At 40.0% G+C, this 25,904-nt stretch overlaps 1 protein-coding gene across 7 annotated transcripts in view; it reads right to left on the bottom strand.

The window, feature by feature from the left end:
• Positions 1-25,904, bottom strand: part of FARS2 (phenylalanyl-tRNA synthetase 2, mitochondrial) — a 529,294-nt gene that overhangs the window by 355,395 nt on the left and 147,995 nt on the right. For all 7 annotated transcript variants that reach the window (XR_012517417.1, XR_012517418.1, XM_074398406.1 and 4 more), the window contains one exon: positions 24,437-24,596. Coding sequence is in view for 5 of the 7 variants with exons in the window: in XM_074398406.1 (XP_074254507.1) it covers positions 24,437-24,596 (160 nt within the window). In the remaining 2 variants the exon portion in view is untranslated. The remainder of the gene's footprint in view (positions 1-24,436; positions 24,597-25,904) is intronic.

Below are 25,904 nucleotides of genomic sequence, written 5' to 3'. Positions count from 1 at the left end.
TGATAAATGTTGACATAAGTATGTACCCATGATACTGTCACGATAATCAAGATAATGAACACAACCATCACCTCCCAGGCTTTTCTCATTCCTCTTTGCAATCCTACCCACCTGCCCACTGCCCCACTCTTCTCCTGACCCCCCACCTCCTCAGGCAACCACCGATTTCTTCTGCCACTACAGATGAGTTTGTGTTTCCTAGAATTTTATAAAGATGAAATCATATAGGATGTACTCCTTTTTTTCTGGCTTCTTTCACCATGGTTATTTTAAGATTCACCCGTGTTGTTGTACCTACCAATAGTTCATTCATTTTTATTACGGAGATCTCATCAACACTTTTTCTAACTGGGAAAAAAAGGTGGCCTTGTTGCAGGCCATCGGAGAAATGTCCCCAAGTCCCAAGTCGCCGACTTTTCTGTCTAGAAGCAAGACATGCAGAGCCACTGCTTATCTGGGACTGACTCTGAGAAGAAGGTATTCATATACTTGTGTGCTTGCCCATCTTTGGGACCAGCAATTCCCCATCAATATTTTCATAAAAAGCACCAGAGACAATCTTGCTAACAAACAGAAATGTGTGATGCCTTGGGACATATAAGTGAGTGCAGAAGGAATGGCAGACAGAACAATTTTTATCTTCCTTTTTTTTGTAACTCTTGGCAGGTAAGCAGAAAACATTTTATGAGAGCAGTTTGGAACAATATGTTTTATGTACATGGCTTTAGATATTTGGCTTGAATTTTACCAAAAGGAGGAAGAGGACTCAGGGTTAACATCATGATTTCTTAGAATTAAATAGAATTAATTTTATATAATTAAACATTACCTAAATGGTTGGAATATAGTGGCAAAGTAAGTTCTACAAAAGTTAACTTTCTTGATATGCCCTTAGGTTCTTTTAAAAGAAATCATTTTTGATAGGCTAAATAAATATGGAAGACTTCAGTTATACAACTTCATCTCTCATAACTGTAATATCTTAGGTTCCCACTAGTCCAAGAAGAAGACATTTTAAGACATTAATAAGCACTCAAAATACTTACAGGTGTTGATTCAAGTCATCCCATTATCAGTGTTTATTAAGCCCTAACTAAATGTCTACTGCATATGGTCTCATGGGAAGCCAGGTCTCTGGAGACAGGTCCCTGTTTACACACACCCATTACAGCTGCTGGTGCTGATGGTGTTGGCACAACATAAGAATAGAATTGAGAAGTGATGTGATGGCTCTCTCCTCTCCAGGAATCTTCTTTCACTGAAGGGCTTTTGCTTACCACCTCTATAACGAGAAAAAAATACTGTAGCTTTGGACTGAAAATTCATGTAATGTTGACAAGTTCTTAAGATAAAATATGTTTTATCAACCCTTGCTCTTTTTTGGTTTACGATCTCAGCCACCACAGCCCTCAGTTTCTTCTTGGGCATTCATCCTGCAGTATCTTTTTTGGTAACAATGAAAGTAATTGCTCCACAGTGAAAACTACACATAGCAGAGCAAGAAAAGCAGAGAAGTTAGCCAGTGTTTTTCAGAATCCATCAAGATGATAAACACAAACGATTTAATGGAGCAGAACCTATTGACAATATCACAGAAACTAAAACAGAAACCAGATTGTAAAAGTTACGTCTAATGAGACCAGGAAGTTTTAAATCCTTTTTAACCCCCTCAGATCCTCTGCTCAGTTTCCTTTTAACATTCTATATAACCCTGCAAAGAATGCCAAATCTATACACCATTCATTTCCTTTCTTCTGCTACTTTAGGGCCTTCTTCAGTTCTCAAGATTTGCCTCTTTCACATAAATAGACAAAAGTCAAAAATCTGCACTTTTGAAGTCTTACCAATAAAACCTTTGCCTAGACCAATGTCCCAAAGTAATTCTCCCATGTATTCCTCTAGTAGTTTTATGGTTTCAGGTCTTTAATCCATTTTGAGTTGGGTTTGTATATGGTGAGAAAGAGAGGACTAGCCCAGAATCATTTACTGAAGAAGGTATCATGACGGATTTGCTAAGTTCCCTGATTTGATCATCACATATTGTATACATGTATTAAAATGTCATTCTGTATTCCATAAATATGTACAATTATGTGTCAACTAAAAATAAAAAAAGGCCAAAATCTGCAAACCACCATTTTTTAGTAAACTATGGCTCTATTTCAAACATAAATAGAAATTATTTGAAAGTAAATTATATTAATGTACACTTTTTGCCAATATATTATATTCTTTTACACATTTTAACAATTCAAATTTGTTACATTGAGGGCTGGGCACAGCGGCTCATGCCTGTAATCCCAGGACTTTGGGAGGCTGAGGCAGACAGATTACTTGAGGTCAGGAGTTCAAGACCAACCTAGCCAACATGGGGAAACCGCATCTCTACTAAAACTACAAAAATTAGCCAGGCATGGTGGCACACTCCTGTGGTCCCAGCTACTCAAAAGGCTAAGGCAGGAGAACTGCTTGAACCTGGAAGGTAGAGCTTGCGATAAGGCAAGATTGTGTCACTGCACTCCAGCCTGGGCAACAGAGAAAGGTTCAGTCTCAAATAAATTCATCGACTAATTGTTACACTGACATATTAACAGTTATTTTGTTGCTCATCATCACTGGTCATTAGAGAAATGCAAATCAAAACCACATTGAGATACCATCTCACACCAGCTGGAATGGCGATCATTAAAAAATCTGGAGACAACAAATGCTGGAGAGGATGTGGAGAAAGGAACGCTTTTACACTGTTGGTAGGAGTGTAAATTAGTTCAACCATTGTGGAAGGCAGTATGGCGATTCCTCAAGGGTCTAGAAATAGAAATACCATTTGAACCAGCAATCCCATTACTGGATACATATCCAAAGGATTATATATCGTTCTATTATAAAGACACATGCACATGTATGTTCATTGTGGCACTGTTTACAATAGCAAAGACTTGGAACCAACCCAAATGCCCATCAATGACAGACTGGATAAAGAAAATGTGGCACATGTATAGCATGGAGTACTATGCAGCCATAAAGAAGATGGAGTTCATGTCCTTTGCAGGGAAATGGATGAGCTGGAAACCATCATTCTCAACAAACTGACACAAGAACAGAAAACCAAACACTTCATGTTCTGACTTATAAGTGAATGTTGGACAATGAGAACATATGGACACAGGGGAACATCACAAACTGGGGCCTGTTGGGGGATGAAGGGGCTAGGAGAGGGGTATCAGCGGGTGAGGGGATTGGGGAGGGATAACATTAGGAGAAATACCTAATGTAGGTGACAGGGGGATGGATGCAGCAAACCACCATGGCATTTGTATAGCTATGTAACAATCCTGCATGAACTGTACATGTACCCCAGAACTTAAAGTATAATAATAATTTTTAAAAAACAGTGATTTAAAAAAATCATTGGTAGTGAAATTATTTCTTCAATACTTTGATATTACCCCCAAATACACTTTCTTCCAGTTTTTCACCTCATAATCTCAAAATTACTGTAGGTATTGTTACATCTAGTGGAAAAAGCATCTTGACATGCTTCTTGTAATGAAAAGATACAATATTAAATAACTAGCTCAAAACCATGTTGAGTGTGACTTATTTCACATGTCAAGTTTTAGAAGTCAGTTAGAATATTTACTAAATATTATGTATATCGTGTTATCTATTAATAGGGGAGAATTTTTAGCAAGCATGTCCAAACCATATGGATTCATTATGTATCAGACTAACCTCTATTGGGCTATAGAGGAAAATTAAGTGCTTATATGAACTATATCTCCAGTGGAAAATAATGCCAGGGTTTTTTTTGTTTCTGTTTCCCTCTTCCTTTTTATGAGGGGGGGAAGAGAACTTAATAATTTCCTAAACCACACAGATGAAACTCGGCTTTTTAAAATGGCTTCAGAACACTGAGATTACACCAACTGTCAAATATTCTACACCTCAATTTTCAGCCTAGAGCCACATAAAAGAAAGTACACTTTAGAAAAAAAAAAACACATCTGGGTTCAAGCCTCAGCCTTCTATCTTTGTTCCTGTGAAACCATGGGAAGCTTACTTATCCTCTTTGAGCCCCACCTGTGTCTTCTTTACACCACGGATAATGATTGCTGTCTCACCAGTGGTTTCAAAAAAAGAACCTGCAGGAGCCCAGGTTTTCTCAAGAGGCAGCAATCCTCTTTGTAGATCTGGACATGGACTCTAATTTCTCCTCTGAATGAGGATACTGGGTTTGTTCAAGAATGAGGAAAGCCCAAAGTCCAGAAGCAATCCCTCCAGTGGGACTTTAGAAACAAGGAGAAATTCCTTCAGGACAGTGACATGGCCCAAAAGGAAGAGATATAGCAAGAATTCTAAGCCTTTCTCAACACTGGCAGGACACTACCTGACACAGGGATGGGAAAGGCAGCACCGTACCTTGCCTGCTCTGTGTACCAGCCTCCCGACTTCGACACTCTTGGCAAGACCAACGAGGGACACAGTGCAGGGCGGTGTGTATGTGTGTGTGTGTGTGTGTGTGTATGTGTGTGTGTGTGTGTGTGTGTGTGTGTGTGTGTGTATGTGTGTGTGTGGTCTCTTCCCACCAATCCCTGAAGGGCCTGAGCACTCTGCCTGTCATATTATAAACATTTAAGTAGATATCATTCCATCCCATCGCACCTTCGTTACGAATCTCATTCTAAATAAACATAACATTCCATTTCCCTGATTTATCGACTCATCAAAGAGATTCTTCTGCTATTTTTGATACCATTTATATTTAAAGATGGGACTTTGCTATCAGAACTGCCTTCCACAGGTGGTAGAATTTAAATTTCGAAAGATCAGGGCCCAAACTAGAGCATATTCCAGTGATTTTCTATGCCCTACCAAGGGCATAGAAAGCAAATCATTTAAAAATGAACTAAACAAATATGTAATTAATCACTGGTGTTTGGCATTATTTTTTAAATAGATTTTCCCTCAGTTGACACCGGAAAAATAGTAGAATCCAGTGGTTTAATAGCAGGGTTGCTACACACTTTCTGAACAGCTCTATAGTGTCTACCCAAGGAAGGAATAGAATTTGGAAAGAAAAAGGAAGGAGGGAACTCTCTGGCTGGAAAGAAATTCTTAAAAAGCTGGGATCGTCCTCGATAACCACAATCTAAGCAAGGGAAATCACGCAGCCACCACTGTCAAAGACACCTGACAATTCCATCTCTTCTGCTTCTGTTGAAGACCCATAATCTTTTCATAGAGCCCATTTTTTCCCTGATTTTTCAATAGTGCTCTAACAGCATTCTTTTATATACTGTTGGAATAAGTAATATGTTCATATGGTTCAAAGTCAAAATACTGTAACAGGATCCATCTCATTATGGAATAGGGCACGATGAAGAAGTCTCACCTACCTCCCTTTCCCATCTTACCCCACTCTCCTGGATCCTTACAGTAAACTCTCAGGGTTTCCTTTTTATTGCCAGATGTAAGGCAATACAAATACCTGTTTCTGTTTTCCCTTTCTTATATAACAAGCAGCAAAATGTGCATATTATTTGGCATCATGCTTTTTTCACTGAGTAATACGTCTGGAGGCCTCTCCGCTTCAATACATAGAGCACACCCTCAGCCCTTTTCTTATTTCTGCCAAAGATTCCAGCATGCGGCCCACATTCATATAAGAAGTCTTACTGATATACACTTGGAGTATATTCAATATTTTGCTACTGAAAGCAATGCTGTGACTAAATGCCCTGTTGAGACGAAGAGTAAATGCTTTTATGATTTTAATAAATATTGTCAAAATGCCCACGATAGGTGTTGTATAACATTTTGCACTAACATTAGCTCAATACTTTTCAAAGGAGCCAAGGCTATAAAACTAACTGATGGAAAAGTACAATGAGAGTCTAGGTCCGAGACAAAGATCCAGGACTTTGCTGATAAAAGACCACCAGTTCAACCCTCTTACACAGCTCCCATTTAGATAAAGCAACAGCTGAGCCCCAACAGATAAGATTCCCAGGGCTGCCTTTCTCACCCTTGCTGTTTGCATTTTGTCTCTCCCCTAACAGAGGAAAAGAGTGTCTTCTGGCAGTTATAAGGAAGAGGAGGCACTTTTAAGGCCTGAAGCATCCATATGGGAATACAAACGCTGATTCTATTTCAAAAGCCCACCTCATACGCAGCATGAAGTCATCCATGACTAACACTTCATCCCTACCTAGGGCCTTACAAACCTGGCAATGCCACCGCTGTGACTCTTTAAGAGCAGCATATAAATCCTATGTGTCCACACAACCATGTACCCTGGAGTCCAGTGCTGCAGAGTGCCAAGTGGAATAAAACCAATCCGACTACAAAGTTAATGGTAAATACCACCTCTTCCCTCTCACAGAGGGTAATAAAATCCTCCAGTTTGGGACCTCCCAAGCACACAGCAGAAGATATTAACACTGCTTCAGCCACAATGACTCCTGCTTAGATATACACAAAGCAATAGGGGAAAAATAAAAGGCAGGCGATTTCCTCCACCACTGGCAATGGTGTAACTGGTCCCACAGCTATTATTCTTCTGCTTGGCAGAAAGACCAGTCTGTCAAAGTGCAGTTTCAGGCTGTTCCCCTGGGATTCCTCTACACAGGCATCCTTTTGACTAGGGCTTGGATTGTAAGATGATATGACCGTTTCTCTACCTCACAAGATGAGAAATGTAGTGTGGCACAATTTAATGGGCCCCTCGTTCTGAAATCTGGGTATGGGGTCAGAAGCACTAGGGTTGGTGACCACTCCCCTGCTCTCTATCAAGCAGCAGCAGGGACAGTACAATAGCATCTGGCCTTAGGGAGACTCACAGCACAGCCCTTTTGTCCTGATCCTCCTTGTCAACCCATTCTCGAAGTGATCTTGAGATTCCCGCAGGCTACACAGAGAGGCACTGTAGAGAGAAGGCGACACACCAGCCTCCACAAAGCTGGTCGCGGAGCTTTGGGTCGGGGCATCCTGGATCTAAGAGCCAGCACAGATCTAGAAGCAAATCCCAGCTTCATCATTCGCAGCTGAGTGACCTCAGGCTAGTTACTTAACTTCTCACTGCTTCAATTTTGTCTAAAATAAGAATAACTCAGAGTTTCTGTGACAATTCAGCATATAAACGTGTTAAAACACACACACACACACACACACACACACACACAGAGAAAACCTAACACAGTACCTGGCACCTCATAAATACTCAGTGGGTATTTTTTCTCATTGAATGTCATGAAATTTAGCCCATAATCTGAAACAGCTCACCTTTTAATAAAATGTGAAAAAATAAACATTTCTAAATTGTGTTCCTGAGTAACTGACATTTGCTGTTCATTTACTATGTGCTGGGCACAGTGCTTGCTCAACACTTCCCATGCCTCCTCTCACTTCATGCTTACACTGATGTGAGGCTGGTATATACACTGCACAACCAGTCCTCTCATTCCCACTCTGCAGATGAGGGAAATGTGACTGCAACAGCTTACATACATAATCTCGGTTTATAGTAGACAGTAAATGCCAGGACGAGAACCAGGTGTGTGGGACAGCACAGCCCCATGCTGCCCTCCACTGGAGCAGATAGTGCAATACCACATTAACTCAGCTTCCAACACAAAGCACACTCACTGAGACCAAGAAGACACGGTCCGTGTCCTTGTTCTCCTAACACACAACAGTGACATTTATGATTTTAAAAAATAAAATGGGGGGGGGGGGAGAGAGAGAAAGAGAGAGAGAGAGAGAACCAAACAGGCATAGTCTAAGTTGAAAGATAAAAGATGATATGGTTTGGCTGTGTCCCCATTCAAATCTCATCTTGAATTCTCACATGTGTGGGAGGGACCCAGTAGGAGGTAACTGAATCATGGGGGCAGGTTTTCCCATGCTGTTCCCATGATAGTAAATAACTTTCGTGAGATCTGATGGGTTTAAAAAGAGGAGTTTCCAGCCAGGTGTGGTGGCTCATGCCTGTAATTCCAGAAGTTTGGGAGGCCAAGGCAGTTGGATCACTTGAGGTCAGGAGCTCGAGACCAGGCCAGCCTGGCCACCATGGTGAAACCCCATCTCTACTAAAAATACAAAAATTAGCCAGGTGTGGTGGCACGTGCCTGTAATCCTAGCTACCCAGGAGGCTGAGGGAGGAGAATCGCTTAAACCAAGGCGGTGGAGGTTGCAGTGAGCCAAGATGGTACCAGCATACTCCAGCCTGAGCAACAAGAGAGAAACTTCAGCTTTAAAAAAACAAAAACAAAAACAAAAACAAGAGGAGTTCCCCTGCACAAGCTCTCTTCTCTTGTCTGCTACCATGTGAGACGTGCCTTTCATCTTTCTCCATGATTGTGAGGCCTCCCCAGCCACGCGGAACTGTAAGTCCATTAAGCCTATTTTTCGTCCCAGTCTTAGGTATGTTTTTATCAGCCATGTGAAAACAGACTAATAGGCTAAATTGGTGCCAGCAGAGTGGGACGCTTGCTGAAAAGATAGCCAAAAATGTGGAAGCAACTTTGGAACTGGGTAACAGACAGAGGTTGGAACAGTCTCAAGAGCTCAGAAGAAAGCAGGAAAATGTAGGAAAGTTTAAAACTCCCTAGAGACTTGTTGAATGACTTTTGACCAAAAGCTGACAGTGATATGGATAATGAAGTCCAAGCTCAAGTGGTCTCAGATGGCGATGAGGAACTTGTTGGGAACCGGAGCCAAGTTAACTCTTGTTACATTTTAGCAAAAAGGCTGGCAGCATTTTGCCCCTGCTCTAGAGATTTGAGGAACTTTGAACTGGAGAGAGACGATTTAAGGTATCCAGCAGAAGAAATTTCTAAGCGGCAAAGCATTCAAGAGGTGACTTGAGTGCTGTTAAAGGCATTCAGCTTTATAAGGAAAGTAGAGCATAAGAGATTGGAAAATCTGCAGCCTGACAATGTGATAGTAAAGAAAATCTCATTCTGAGGTGAAATTCAAGCTGGCTGCAGAAACTTGCATAAGTAATAAGGAGGCGAATGTTAATTCCCAAGACAATAGGGAAAATATCACTGGGACATGTCAGAGGTCTTTATTACAGCCCTTCCCATCACAGGCCTGGAGGCCCAGAAGGAAAAAGTTGTTTCATGAGCTGATCCCAAGATCCCCATGCTGTTCGCATCCTTGGGACTTGGTGTCCTGCGTCCCAGTCATTATGTGGCTGAAAGGGACCTACATAGAGCTCGGGCCATGGTTTCAGAGGGTGCAAGCCTCAAGAATTGGCAGCTTCCATGTAGTGTTGAGCTTGCAAGTGCAAACAAGTCAAGAATTGAGGTTTGGGAACCTCCACCCATATTTCAGAAGAAGCATGGAAATGCCTCGATGCCCAGGCAAAAGTTTGCCACAGGGGCAGGGCCCTGATGGAGAATCTCTGCTATGGCAGTGCAGAAGGGAACTGTGGGGTGGGAGCCCCCACACAGAGTCCCTACTGGGGCACAACCTAGTGGAGCTGTGAGAAGAGGGACACCATCTTCCAGAGCCCAGAATCCACCAACAGCTTGCACCATGCACCTGAAAAAGCTGCAGACACTCAACGCCAGCCCATGGAAGCAGCTGGGAAGGAAGCTGTACCCTGCAAAGCCACAGGGCCAGGGCTGCCCAAAACCATGGAAACCCACTTCTTGCATCAGTGTGACCTGAATGTGAGACATGGAGTCAAGGAGATCATTTTGGAGCTTTAAGATTTGACTGCCCCACTGGATTTCACACGTGCATGGTGCCTATAACCCCTTTGTTTTCACCAATTTCTCTCATTTGGAATGGCTGTATTTACCCAGTGCCAGTACCCCCATCACATCTAGGAAGTATCTAACTTGCTTTTGATTTGACAGGGTCATAGACAAAAGGAACTTGCCTTGTCTCAGATGAGATTTGGGGCTTTGAACTTTTCAGTATAATGCTGAAATGAGGGGGACTGTTGAGAAGACATGATTGGTTTTCAAATGTGAGGACATGAGATTTGGGAGGGGCCAGGGGCAGAATGATATGGTTTGGTTGTGTCCTCACCCAAATCTCATCTTGAATTCCCATGTGTTACAGGAGGGGCCCAGTGGGAGGTAATTGAACCATGGGGGTGGGTCTTTCCCATTCTGTTCTCGTGATAGTGAATAAGTCTCATGAGAGTTGATGGTTTTAAAAATGGGGGTTTCCCTGAACAAGCTCTCTTCTCTTGTCTGCTGCCACGTGAGACGTATCTTTCACCTTCTGCCATGATTATAAGGCCTCCCCCGTCATGTGGAACTGTAAGTCGATTAAACCTGTTTTTCTTTCCAGTCTTGGGTATGTCTTTATCAGCAGTGTGAAAACAGACTAATACAAAAGGTAAACCTTCACATGCCAGAAACAAAATAGGGAGGGAGGATAAAGTGAGCCTGCTGGGTTTGGGGTCCACAACCAGGAAGAACCAGAAGCCTGCCTTCTGCAGGATGGCACACTGGAGGCTTGGGGCAGGAGGGAGGCAAACAGCTTCAAGTCAGAGGCTGAGATGGGATAAGCTCCGTGATGGTGCAAGAAAGAAATCAAATACTGACACCCAAATGTACCATGGGGCTGCAGCTCTAAGGAGCTATAGGACTAGAGATCCAAGCCATGGGCTTGGGATCAGCTCTGTCCCCTCCTTGTATGGGTGCCTGATATCTGATAGAGCCCTGTGAAGTCTCCTTCTGTATTTCAAGCCTAAAGAACTGGGTGGAATCACCTGCAGAGCCACTTATAGGATAAAGAGCAAGTGGCAAGAGATACGGGGAGAAGGATAGGAGGGAAGAAAACAGAAAAAGAATAAAGAACAAAAACCTTCCACTGAGTATGACCCTGCAACCCCTAATTCTAAAACACATGGATAAATCTAATGCTAAGTAATACAGCTGGCAAAACCAACAATCAAACATTAACTTATCTCAGATGAGATTATTTTTATGAAACAATCTGAGACTTTAAAACAAGTGTGTCTTAGATATCCTAAGAGATACACGTAAGCACAACTCACTGTTGTATTCTAGAAAAAAAAAAAATCATAAAAATTCTGGTTTTGTAAGCCAGATCTAAAAATGCATCTTCAGGATTATATCCATCTCCCAGTCAAATTCTTCTCTGCGAAGGAAGATACCAGCCACCCTTTCCAAGAGTTCCTGTCACAAACATTAAGCTAAATCAGAAAAAAAGACCAAAAAAAGGCAGAGAGTAAGTAATAAGAGCGGCATAATAATGAAGGAGGAAAAGGAGATGCAACAGAAAAATGTGAGAAGAAATATCTAGAAGGAGTAGATAAAAGATTCAAACGGAAAAGAGAAACTTCCACACCTGGACAGGATGGCATAATAAACCAGTTTTACCCCCTCCAATATGAAAAACTAAAAAAAAAAAAAAAAAAAAAACCAGACAAATATATAAAATAACAGTACTCAAAACATGGGACACCAGGTGACCAAGGACATAGACCCCTGAGGGGTGAGACCTAACACTGCCCCAGGAAGTAAGGAGCACATGGAAGAGCCCAACAGTCTCCTTGATTTGAGGAGACAAAGCCGGGAGTCTGGACAAGTCAGGACAGCTAGAATTCTCAGGGCAAAGTAAAGGAGAGAAGAAAGCTGCACAGAAAACTCTGGAGATCTGCAGAAAAACCCCTACAGTACTGAGCTGAACATTGATCATGAGTGTTGAAAATCTACCTGAGGTCAGCGAACAAACCACACAAAAGGATTAGAGGGAATAAAACTGGAGCTCACACAGGACCCGGAATAGTGTCAGTTCCCAATAGCCAGTGGAAAAGCTCTTAATTCACAGGTTATCAGTTACAGAACTATGACAGGTCTTGCACAGGTAGTGGGAAAAACTAGCCCCATACTAAACAAACTGTTCCTGCCTAATAAGGCTTAAAAAGAAGACCTAAAAGAATCAAAATATTTCTAAGTAAATCCCAGAACAAAGCTCATGAATATTATTAGGAAGGTAAAAATATCCAATGCATCAGAAGGTAAAATTAACAATGTTTAGCAATATCCTACAATAAATTACCAGGCATGCAAAACAGAAACAAAAAGCATAAAGTACAGAAAAATACAAAGATGTCCAGGCACAGTAGTTCACACCTGTAATCCCAGTACTTTGGGAGGCTGAGAAGGGTAGATCACAAGTTCTGGTGTTCAAGACCAGCCTGGCTAAGATGGTGAAACCCTGCCTCTACTAAAAATATGAAAATTAGCCAGCCATAGTGGCAGGCACCTGTAATCCCAGCTACTCAGGAGGCTGAGGCAAACAACTGCTTGAACCCAGGAGGTGGAGGTTGGCAGTGAGCCAAGATCACACCACTGCACTCCAGCCTGGGTGACAGAAAGAGACTCCATCTCAAAAAAACAAACAAACAAATAAATAAATAAATAAAAATAAAAAGCAATTCACCAAGGAATGACAGATGACAGAATTAATAGGAAAAATACATTAAAATATCTATTATAATAATATTTGTTACGTTCAAATAGCTAGAAGAAAGAGTAAACATTTTAAGTAGAAACAGGGACAATACTAAAAAAATCCAAACTGAAGCAAATGAATGAGATAAAAAATACACAGGATGGGGTTAACAGAAAATTAGACATTGTAGGCGAAATACTGGTGAACTTGAAGATAAAGCAATAGAAATTATCCAAAACGCAATACATAAGGAAAAAAAAGCACTGAAAGTAAAATGAGCAGAGCACCAGTGGTGGAAAAGTTTTAAGTGGCCACATACACATGCAAGTGGAGTAATGAAAGGAGAAGAAATTATCTGAAGAAATAATTGACCCAAATTTCCCAGATTTCATGAAAAATATAAATCCAAGAGCCTCAACCAATTCCAAACACTAGAAATCTGAAGAAAACTACATCTATGTGCATCATAATCAAACTACTTAAAACCAATGACAAAGAAAACATTGTAAAACCAGTCACAGAGAAGAGACACAGAAGAAGAGACAAAAGCAAGGTTGAGAGCAGGTTTCTCACAGGAAACAGTACAAGTGAGAAGGGACAGGAATAACATCTCTAAATAACTAAAAGGGCCAGGACACAGTTGCTCACACCTGTAATCTCAGCACTTTGGCAGGCCAAGGCAGGAGAATCACCTGAGGCCAGGAGTTCAAGACCAGCCTGGGCAACATGGTAAGACTCTAACTCTCTATAATTTTTTTTTTAAATGTTAAAAGTTAGTGCTGTGTGGTGATGCACACCTGTAGTCCCAGCTCCTCAGAAGGCTGAAGTAAGAGGATCCTTTGAACGCAGGACTTGGAGGCTGCAGTGAGCCATAATCACACCACTGCACTCCAGCCTGACTAACAGAGCAAGACCCTATCTCAAAAATAAATAAATAAAAGTTAAAAAAAAAAAAAACAAAAACTACTATTAATCTAGAATTCTTTCCCAGTGACAATATTTCAAAAATAAAGGCAAGATAAGGGCTTTATCAGAAATACAAATGCAAAAGAATTCATCACTAGCGGAAGCAGATCTTCTGCTGTGCAGAAGGAAAATATCAGTTGGGAACCAAATGAAGAGCACTAAAGATGGTAAGGACCTAGCAAATATAAACGCTTTTCTTATTATTTAAATCTCTTAAAAACCTTACCAACAGTTCAAAGCAAAAATAATCACAACATATTTAGGAGTTCATAGCATATACAGAATGAAAGTATGTGACAGCACGAAGGCTAAGACAGGAAAAAGGGAGGTAAGTAGACTGTTCTTTTTTCTTTTCTTTTTTTTTGCGACAGAGTCTTGTCTGTCACCAGGCGGGAATGCAGTGGCACAGTCTCGACTCACTGCAACCTCTGCCTCCGAGGTTCAAGCAATTCTCCTGCCTCAGCCTCCAGAGTAACTGGGATCACAGGCATCTGCCAACATGCCCAGCTAATTTTTGTATTTTTAGTAGAGACAGGGTATCACCACGCTGGCCAATTGATCTCTTGACCTCGTGATCCACCTGCCTTGGCCTCCCAAAGTGCTGGGATTACAGGCATGAGCCATGGCGCCTGGCCCATACTGTTCTTATACTATATAGGAGTGAGATAACAACACTCAATGTGAGACTGTGGTAACTGTAAATCCTAAAGCAAATGCTATGATAACAAAATGAAAAGTTCCAGCTCATAAGCCAAACAAAGGAAATAAAATGGAATAATAAAAAATACAATTAATCCAAAGTAAGAGAACAAAGAAAAAATGTTACTAATAAAAAACAAACTGCAAAATGATCATTTAAATCCAACTATGTCAACAATAACATTAAATGTAAAAAATCTAATTAAAAGAACTTTGAAAAAACAAAGAATTTAACCAATTTCAAGATTTATTATAAAGCTACTGTAATAAAGACAGTGAAGTATTGCATAAAGATAGACATCTAATAGATGCATTGAACAGAATAAAGAGTCCAGAAATAGCCCCAAACATATAGGGTTAATTGATTCCAGACAATGGTACAAAGATTTTACAGTACAAAAGGAAAGATCATTTAAAAAAATGGAACAACTGGATATCAATATGCAAAACAAAATCCATACCTCAGATCATCCATAAAATTCTTCAAAGTAATCATAAATCTAAATATAAAACTGAAAACCAGAAAACTTCTACAAGAAAACATAGTAGAAAAATCTTTGTGACCTTGGGTTAGGAAAGATGTTTGAGAAACAATATCGAAAGCATAATCCATAAGAGAAAAAAACTGGTTAACTGGATTTCATCAAAGTTAGAGAGCTTCTGCTCTTTGAGAGACATTAATAAAAAGACTAAGGGAATAAATTGCAAATCATACATCCCACAAAAGAATCATATCCAAAATTCAAAGTTTCAAAAATCAATAAAAAGATAATAGGGCCAGGCACAGTGGCTCACACCTATAATCCCAGCACTTTGGGAGGCCAATATGGGCAAATTTCTTGAGCCCAGGAGTTCAAGATCAGCCTGGACAATACAGTAAGACCCCATCTCTACAAAATATAAACAAAATTAGCTGGTATTGTGATGGGCAACTGTAATCCCAGCTACTTGAGAGACCGAGGTGTGAGAACGCTTGACCTGGGAAGTCAAGGATACATTGAGCTGAGATAATGCCACTTCACTCCAGGCTGGGCAAAAGAGCAAGACCAAAAAAAAAAAAAAAAAAAAAAAATAGTTATATGAATGGCAATAAGTACATGATATTAACTATCATTAATGACTAAGAAAATCCAAATTAGGCATGATGGCTCATGCCTGTAATCCCAATACTTTGGTCGCAGTGGGTGAATCACCTAAGGTCAGGAGTTTGAGGCCAGCCTGGCTAATATGGTGAAACCCCGTCTGCACTAAAAATACAAAAATGACCCAGGCATGGTGTCATGCACCTGTAATCCCAGCTACTCAGGAGGCTGAGGTGGAAGAGAATTGCTTGAACCCAGGAGGTGAAGGTTGCAGTGAGCCGAGATTGCACCACTGCACCCCAGCCTGGGCGACAGAGTGAGACACCATCTCAAAAAAGAAAATACAAATTAAAATCATTACCAGATACCACTACACTCCTACTAGAATGGCTAAAATTATAATGACTGTAACAAATGCTAGCAAAGATGGGGAGCGACTGCCACTCCTAGGCACTGCTAGTGGAAATGTAACAGGGTACAACCAGTTGAACAAACAGTTTGACAGTTTCTTGAAACGTTAGTCATATACCCACCATTCAAGCCATTCCACTTGCAGCTATTTACTCTAGAAAAATAAAAGCTATGTCCATATAAAGACTTGTACACAAATATTTATAGCACCTTCATTTGTAACAGCCAAAACTTGGACACAACCCAAATAGCCAACAATAGGTGGATGAATAAACATACTGTAGAATATCAATACAATGCAATACACTACTTAGCAACGAAAAGGAACGAAGTATAGATAACATGCTACAAAATATGTGAATCTCAAAATAATTATGCTGAGTGAAAGAAGCCAGACAGAATATATACTAGGATTTCATTGAACGTAAATCTAGAAAATGCTAACCAACTTAAATTAACAGAAAGCAGATCACTGGTTACCTAGGCCTGGTGGGTAGGGAGAGTGGGCCGAAGAGGTGGCAGAGAGACAATGAGGGTGCACAAGGAAACGTTTTGGAATGATGAGTATATCTTGATTGCGGTGATGGTTTCATGTGTGTATAACTATGTCAAAACTTACCAAATTCTAGGTTGGGCACTGTGGCTCACACCTGTAATCCTAGCACTTTGGGAGGCCAAGGCGGGCAGATAACATCAAATCAGGAGTTTGAAACCAGCCTGGCCGGCATGGTGAAACCTTGTCTTTACCAAAAATACAAAAAATTAGCCAGGTGTGGTGGTGGACGCCTATAATCCCAGCTACTTGGAGGCTGAGACAGGAGAATTGCTTGAACCCGGAAGGCGGAGGTTGCAGTGAGCCAAGATCACGCCACTATACTTTAGCCTAGGCGACAGAGCCGGACTCTGTCTCAAAAAAAAAAGTTATCAAATTGTACACTTTAGTTTACTGAAAGCCCATTATAATTCAATAAAGTAATAAAAGAGTAAGCAGAAAGGTTCAGCATAATAAGTGTTTCCCCCAATCTGTTGAATTTTATAATTTGGAAATCAATTGTGATCTCAACAGAAACTGCTGGAATGAACTAACCCCCACTGCCTCTGTTGAACAGCAATTGGAAGGTATATTTCATACACTGTTGCTGAAAAGGACAGTAAGTTTCCCGAGGAAGATGGATAGTCAAATAATGGTAGCTGTTTGTTTTATGGTAAGATGACATAGTTTGGAGTACATTTTTAGCTGATGAAACAAAAGCGAGCACAGACAAGTCAAAACTGCTTAAATGCAACAACTGCCTTGGCTACTTCACTGTCTAGGAGTGCTCTGAGAACACTCTCCAAGTCAGGAAACACCAGCCAGCCCAAAAGGGCCAATTTAAAAATTATTAAAGTGATTACACACTTGAAATTTTTAATGTGATTCCATTTAGGAAGAACATAGGACTAACAATTAATTATAAAACCTCATTCTGAATCTCAATCCCTTTTACTTCATTTATTCTAACAGAACCTCACGGATAAAAAAAATACAAAAAGATATGGAAGACCTGATTCCTCATTACCATGATCAAGTGATTTCCCTGCTGACCAGGACATCACTCACAACACAGGGCCCTAGAATGTTTCTGCTGGATGGGACCATACATAGGTCCCTATGCAAGTTGGGCTGGCAAGCAAGTTATTTGAGGGGAATCAACAACTGTGGATGGTAATTAGGGCAGAGGGAGAAGTCAACCAACTACAATCAGGCCAACGAAGGCTTCACCTTGCCAGAGGTCTGGAGCAGATAGCCTATCAGAATGGCCCATGGAAGGCCTTTGTATTCCTGCCACCTTCAGTCTTTGGACGTGGGCAGCCCTGGGAAGGACATGCCCTTGGACAAGGAGGTTCCCTGCAGCTGAGGCAATCTCCCAAGAAGCTGACAGCTGGAGGCGATCTGCAATCCCATCAGCCTGGACCCTTGGAGGAGATGCTGGGAGGTACATTTCAATGACCACCACAGGCTTTTTAACAAGGAAAGACAAGACATGACTCCCCCATGGCGACATACCGAGTCAACAACAGAGGGTCCCAATCCATCTCTCCTTCAGACTAATTAAACTGTGCTATGAGATCAATCCTTTAGAAAGGGAAATGCTAATGTTTAGCAAAGAAACTGTGCCAAAGAAAGGCTATAAAGGCCGAAGGACAGAAAGAGAAATTTGAAAGTTAGAAATCCTAAATCCCCACCTTAGTTACTCTGAAAGAAATGCTCTACCAAGCATAGTAAAAAATATACAGAAAACACTTGAGAAATATTAAAAATGACAGCAAAATCCATAAGCATAAAAATAGTCTACAGGGTTATTTTATTTCTTTCTAATTCTAAAATGATAACCTCTCTTATAATAGCCTTAGGATGCTGGTACAATTGAAATGTTAGCAGAAAATAATAAACCACATTTGGACAGGAAAAAAAACCCTGAAACTAAAGCAGCTGTAATAACATACAGCCACAAGGAAATACTGTGTTCTAATTTTTAATTTAGCTTTTCAAGAACAAAGGAGTCCAATAATAATAATAAAAGGTGAAAAGCCTAGACCATAAAAACAAATATAGAAAGGGTCACAGAATAGTTCTGAGGCCTATAGAGGCAGTTCCCATTCAACACTACTTAAAGAGTGAACTTTAAGTTTTTAAATGGTCTTTGCTACCCAGAATGTAACTGGATATGATGTAGTAAATGGAGGCTTTACTGCAAGCTAGCTATTAGGAGGCACAGAAGAGGGAGAGAAGGTGAAGGAAAGAGTCAGAGGTAACACTTAGGGAGAGGCTGATATTTTTTTAATTTTTTTAAGAGACTGGATCTCAGTCTGTCACCCAGACTGGAATGCAGTGGCATGATCATGGCTCACTGCAGCCTTGAACTCCTGGGCTTAAGCAATTATCTTACCTCAGCCTCCCAAGTAGCTGGGACTACAGGATTGAATCATTGTGTCTGACCCTGATATTTTTTTCTTTTTTTTGGTGGGGGGCAGGGAGGGGGTCACTGTGGCTTTTGTAGCCCTCACAGTCTCTGAAATATTATTAACATTTTCTTTGTATCCTATCAAAAAGCTAACCTCTGGTATGGCCATGGATATCAGACTGTGGGCTCAAACCGCCTCAAATACTTACCAGCCCTGTGATTTTTATGCAGTACTTTCTCTGTGTTAAGTTTCCCTCATCTGAAAAATGGAAATTTTAACACCCATGTCATAGATGCAGGTCAAAAGAAAAAACTCAGCCAAGTGCCGTGGCTCACACCTGTAATTCCAACACTATGGCAGGCTGAGGCAGGTAGATCATGAGGTCAGGAGTTCAAGACCAGCCTGATCAACATGGTGAAACCCCGTCACTACGAAAAATACGAAAATTAGCCAGGCATGATGGTGCACACCCGTAATCCCAGCTACTCAGGAGGCTGAAGCAGGAGAATCAGAAAAAGAGGAAAAGAGGAAAAGGGGAAAGGGGAAAGGGGAAAAAGAAAGGAAAGGAAAGAAAAAAGACAAGACAAGACTCCTTGTCAACGTGCTTAGTATAAGGTTTCACACTGTTATCTATTGTACCTCTATCGTTACCATTATCACCATTATTATTGTTATTATTAATATAAATTACATCCAGGTTGATGGCACCTAGATAGGTTTACCAAGACATTTTTGAGAAGCTAGCAAAATTAATAAACCAACCAACGACAACCCACAACTAAATAGTGCTTCTGAAATGCCCAAAATAAAACAAGGCAGTCATGCACGGTGGCTCACGCCTGTAATCTCAGCACGTTGGGTGTCCAAACTGGGTGAATCACCTGAGGTCAGGAGTTTGAGACCAGCCTGGCCAACGTGGTGAAACCCTGTTTCTACTAAAAATACACAATTCAAAAAAGTAGCCAGGTGTGGTGGCACACACCTGTAATCCCAGCTACACAGGAGGCTAAGACATGAGAATTGCTTGAACCTGGGAGGTGGAGGTTACAGTGAGCTGACATTGAGCCACTGCACTTCAGATACAGTGATGACAGAGTGAGACTCCGTCTCAAAAAAAAAAAAAAAAAAAAAAAGGCAAAAGAACGAAGCACTTTTCTTCAGAGTTCAGACAAAACAGCTGAGAATCCTGAAAGAGCTGTTAACATTCAGTGTGAGCATGAAGGAAGCACACAGCACGGTCTGTGTTCTGTGATACAGGCCCACTCACCCTTCTAGTTCATCAGATGGGCCCGGGTTCCAGTCACCTTCCTACTTCATTTCACATCTCCCCTGAGAGACAACACAGCAGACGTCACAAACACCGCAAACGCAGCCAGGGACAAGCTGACACACCTCTTCAACAAGAACTCACGGCAACACACCTGGCAGAAACACACCAGGGCATGGCAAGGGTGTACAAATGAGGTGCCTTTCAGCAGTTTCAGGATTCCTGACCACTGTGTGGATGGAGTTAAAAATGACCATGGCTCCAAGGAAAGAAGAAGAGACGGCTTTATTCCCAGGCAGTTTCTAATGCAGGTGAACCAACATGTATTTTCCAAGCAGGTGGACTTTTTGACTTTAATTCATTCCCTGATTCTGCCAAATCAGTCTTACAGATAAAAAGTGAATTTGAAAATTTATAAAATAGCAACATCAATCTGTAATGAAAGCTGACTACCAAAAGTCTAGGCTGACAATATTTTTAAAACAATAAAGCAAACATATGCCTAAATGAAAGAAGCTACAATTTCACTGTTATTCTAAAATTTAAGATTAATTCTTGGCCAGGATTGTGCCTACCATGTCAGAACAGGCATCACAGTCAGAAAAGTCACATATTGCAGAGATGGTTTATTATAAGCACACCTGCCATCTGGTTTTCAAAGCTACACAAATACAAATATAAACAACAACACAAAGGAAAGTCTAGGACCATATTTTCAGAGAGATGGATATCCTGAAACACCTTGGAAAGCTTACATAATCTATACAGAGGCTAGTACATTGCTTACTTTTTAAAATATCTGCTGGTGCTCAGTGAGGATGTGAAAGCCACTATCAACACCACTGAGACTGTGGTGCCACAGTCTGGTACACAGCTCCTTCTCGCTCCCTTAGACATGATAAAGGCAAATCAACCATGACTGTTGTTCTCTGATCGTATTACTCTTTCCTCATGTGCTCCCTACTTTTATTGCCTTGTCTTAACTTTTCCTTCCCTTCCTTCCTCCTTCCCGTTGTTCCTATTTGCACATTTATTTGATATTTTCTACTCACAAGGCCACTTTCACATGTTATATCTTGTTTTGTTCTCGAGTGAAGCAAACATCATCGCAACTTTTAAAAGTCAGAAAGCAGACCTGAATGCTAAATGACCTGTTCAGGACTTCAGAGTAAGGGGATGAACACGAGCTTCATTCTAACTTTTCTGATTCTACACTATGGCTTCTCCCCGCTCATAAGAGTTTGCCGTCGGTCACTTTTCTTCCTCTCACCTCTTCTTTCCTTCCTTCCGTAGGTGGTGCTGCACCATGCAGGCTCTCCACGAGTACTTGTGTCACCTACTTTGCCCTTTTTCTCCCCATTCTTCAGCCCCTCCCCTTGCTTATCCCTTCTCCTGACTAATTGCCACTTATCCTTTAGCTGTCAGCATGCATATGCCTCACCAGGAGACTTCCAGAAACACTCGGTTCAGGAGGAGGCACCTTGCCTGTGTGCTCACAGAACATCCTATCTTTCCCAAGGAGAGGGCTCAAGATCCAAGACTAGACAGGGAGTATGGCTAGCTTATTCAATACGGTGATGCCTGCCGCAGATGCAAATCCCGTTTCCAAACCTCACCAACGGCAAATCATTTGATTATAGAAATGGGTAGGACAACATAAGTAAGGAGGGTGCTAAAAAAAATTCTCTCTATAGTTTGACAATGGAAAAATTCAGATGAGCCTGAATCTTTCCGGAAAGACAGAATGCTATTTCCTTAAAATACTGTAATCCCTTCTACCTTACCCTGCCTCTAAAATGGCCTGAACAGCACAATCCATCTCCCCGCATTTGTGTTAAACAGATGATATAACTGTTTAAATATCACAATTTCTTTCTTTTACCATGAAGGCAAAGAGATGCTGGCTATAGATAGATTTTTCACATCAATAACTTCTACTTGAAACCTATTTCATTATTACATTACGCCATTTTAATGAAATATATCAAACCTAAAGACAGGAATAGAAAATAGCAACCACCCATATACCCATTATTCAGTTTTATCAAACCATAACATTTTGTCATATTTAACTTTTTAAAAATAAAACATTATAAATACATTTGAGATATGGCTTACACCCCTCCCTAATACCATTTCCCACTTCCTAGAAAAACATTATCCTGAAGTTGATGTATACTTTTTGAAAATGTATTTATATTAAAAATATACAGGATTAGTTAGTTAGTTTCTTACATATTACGTGAACTATGCATTTGGCAATATGGCAGTCAAGATATTCTAACAAACTTTGCTACAACAGAGCAGGAAAGGCTTAATAAATTACAACAAGAGTCCTTTTAAATACATATTTGAGTTCATGCATTAGTCGGGGAAATCTGGAGGTATGAAAAAATAGAGGTGAATCAAGACAGTGAGTACTAAAGTCCCAGCTGGAAGAATGGTAATCATGAATCCTGCATAAGGCCAGAACTTTGTGCTATACTCTATTTCTCTGTATCTTTGTTGACAATTTAAAATGTTAGATTTTAAAAATTATTTCCCATTTGAAAAAGCTCCTGGTGGTTTTCTTTTGTTTTTCCCTGATTACTAATAAAGATAAGCACCTTTTCATGTATTTATTGGTCATTCTATATATATATCATCTGCCACCTTCATGTTTACCCATTTTTCTCTTAAGCTGCAATTTCTGTTTATTTGGAGGAGCTCTTTATAAATGCCAAATGTGTATTTGACATACCACTGGATTCCTATTAGAATGGCTACAATTAACATGACTAACCCTATCAAGTATTGCTGAACATGTAGAGCAAATGGAATTTTCATAGACTACTGGTGGGAATCAAGATGGTGCAACCACATCAGAAAACAGTTTAGCAGATTTTTTGCTTTGTTTTGTTTTTTAAGTTAAACATAGCCCTACTATTTGATCTAGTCATTTAGGCATTTGCCCAAGACGAATGAAAACTTAGGACCCAGAAAGACTCATACACGAATGTTCATATATGCTTTACTGGTAATAGCAAAAAACTGGAAACTATCCAGATATCTATCAATGAGTATATGGATAAACAAATCATGGAATGGAATACTGATTAACAATAAAAAATAATCAACTACTGATATACACTATGACATAGATGAATTTCAACATAATTATTTTAAGTAAAACAAGCCAGACAAAAAAGAGCACGTATTATAAGATTCCATTTATACAAACAAAAAAATGCAAACTAATCAGAAAGCAGATCACATGTTGCCTGGGGTGATATGTGGTAAGGGCAGAAGGAAAGGACCGCCAATGAGCAGGAGGAAACTCCTGGGGACAATGAAGGTGTCATGTATTGATTCTGCTGGTAGCTTCATGGCATGAACTTCTAAGATGTCAAAACTTGTATGATTGTGCAAGTATGTTCAGTTCACTGTATGGGAACTTATCAAACAAAATGTACACTTTAGATATGCATAGCTTACTTTATGTTAATTACACCTCAACAAAACTGATTAAAAAAAATAATAACAAGAATAAGAGAATAAAGAAGAATCTCCTCCACAGCAGGTATCTGTCTTCTCAGTATTCCTTAAAGATAGGTCACAATTAGGAAAATCCACTAACCTTCTCTCTATATCGTGATTTAAAAAAAAAACAAAATGTATCTCAATTAAGTTAAAAATAGTTGAGAGTAAAGGTGGCATTACTGATAACAAATATTTTTTGAAAAATAAAGGCAAGTAACTAATTGAGGTCTGGATCTTAACAATATTGTTCCTCCTGCAGGAAATTCAATGTTAATATTTTTGCTGTTGACAGTGGTAATCAGTATGGCAATATGTTAAGTTTTCCACGGTTCATTCACATAGTAAAGAAACTTGGGCCGCTGATCACGTCCTCATTTAATGATAACATAATAATATACTCCTATCAGCCTCTATATTTTCACTCCATTGATGATATTGATCCTAATCCATTATCATTCTTAGCAAAGGTTATAATCATTTTTCTTTCTCTAGCTAAAAGTTTCTGAATGCCAATCTGGAGCCACAGGTAAAAAATTTCATACATGACCTCATTACATTTTTCAGTCAAATTACAGTCAAAACTTGGTTTCATGCACAAAATTATTTAAAATATTGTATCAAATTACCTTCAGGCTACATGCATAAAGCATAGATGAAATACAAATAAATTTCATGTTTAGACTTGGCTCCCATCCCCAAGATATCTCATATGTACATGTAAGAATTTCAGGCCGGGCACAGTAGCTCACTCTTGTAATCCCAGCACTTTGAAAGACCAAGGTGGGTGGATCACGAGTTCAGGAGTTTGAGACCAGCCTGGCCAACATGGTGAAACCCCGTCTCTACTAAAATACAGTATAAGGTGGCAGGTGCCTGTAATCCTAGCTACTCAGGAGGCTGAGGCAGGAGAACTGCTTGAACTCAGGATACGGAGGTTGCAGTGAGCAACCTGGGTGACAGAGCAAGACTCTGTCTCAGAAAAAAAAAAAAAAAAAAAAAAAAAAAATTCAAAATCTGAAAAAAAAAAAAAAGAAATCCGAAACACTTTGGATACAAATATTTCAGATAAGAGATACTCAACCTGTGTTTGAGTACTTACCATCTCCAAAAAGATGTGTTATGAGTCTGGTAAGCGTTTGCTTAAGATCAAACTCTACAAGCTTCATGGCCTCCATGGTGTGAGTCTCTTGTTTATGTGCAGAGCGAGAACTTTGTTCAAAGAGCTGCAGGCTTTCTCCATCCTCTATACCAGCAAATAACTGTAAACCAACAGGAAAACATAAATAAAGAAAATATCCCGGCCCATCTATATCAAATAACTTTAAAATTCTGCTAAAAATCTTTTGACTTTAAAAAGTTATAACATGGGAATAAGACTCATTACGTCTTGTCAATAAACCTAATAAAATCAACATTCACTTAGTACTAACTCTGAAGAAAGCACTACACTACATGGTATGGAGGGTCTTTAGAGAATTAAAAGACACTCTTTTGATCTTTGCTAATCTGTTTTTCATCTGCATGAACTTAGCCGTTTCCTAAGAAGAGCCATTATCTTTAGTTCTAGTGGAAATACTAGTGAATCACTTTCAGACTCTAAAATTATTTAATCTCTGACCATTCCACAGTGTGGAGTAATTAAATCCTGTAAGGTCCATGAAGGTAGGAAACAAGCTGGAATTTGCTAACCCCGTATCTGCAAAGCCCAAGGCAGAGCCTGAGACATGTTTCTGCCACTTACTATCCATGTAAACTTAGGCAGGTGATACGGTAGCTAAGCCTCAGGGCATCATCTGTAAAGTGGAAATAATAATAGCAAATTAGTAGATTTTATTAAAAACAAAATAATACATGAAAAATATAGAGTATCTGGCACCCAATGGCTAAGTAAGTTTTCCTCATTATTGTTATCATGATTATTAACCACAGCTATCACCAGTCATAAGCTGCTTTACCACTGAAATAAAATAACCTTCTGGTCAGTGACATAGCAGGTCTTTACTTGGCACAAGATTGACTCAAAATGGATAACCGAGCAAATGAATCTATCATTCTTCTCACCCCAAGTCCCATAATCAAACATAAAAAATGTTTTAATAAAAGAATGAATCAGCTGCCATTTCTAGTAATAACGGTTTGGGTAATTAGAACCAAACTTCCTGATACATGCTACTAAAAAAGTACAGAAATTCTTAAAAATACAAAATGATAGAGAGGAATGATTAAACTCTACAGGAAGCATGAAGCCAGGTGTAAAAAATAAATAAAATAAAATAAGTCAGCACAAAGCCAGACAGAAGGATTGAGAATGTATGCCTATGTAACCTATCAACTGAAACCTGACCATGGGTTGTGAAAACTTGCCATGGCAAGTGAGACAAAAGGGAAAGCTTTGTTATGGAACCAAGCTGGGGTGTCTGAGTCCCTAAAAGACTCATCCCCCTGATGAGGAAGAGGACAAAAGTAAACCAGTCCTGTGCAGACTTGCAGCCAGGCGCCATAATTTCTGGACAACAGAGAGAGCCTCAGGCTACTAAGGTAAACTAAGACAATCCCAGACACACTTC

Source organism: Saimiri boliviensis, chromosome 4, assembly GCF_048565385.1.
Source record: "Saimiri boliviensis isolate mSaiBol1 chromosome 4, mSaiBol1.pri, whole genome shotgun sequence".
NCBI classification, from domain to species: domain Eukaryota; kingdom Metazoa; phylum Chordata; class Mammalia; order Primates; family Cebidae; genus Saimiri; species Saimiri boliviensis.
This window is presented reverse-complemented; position numbering and strand designations above follow the sequence as displayed.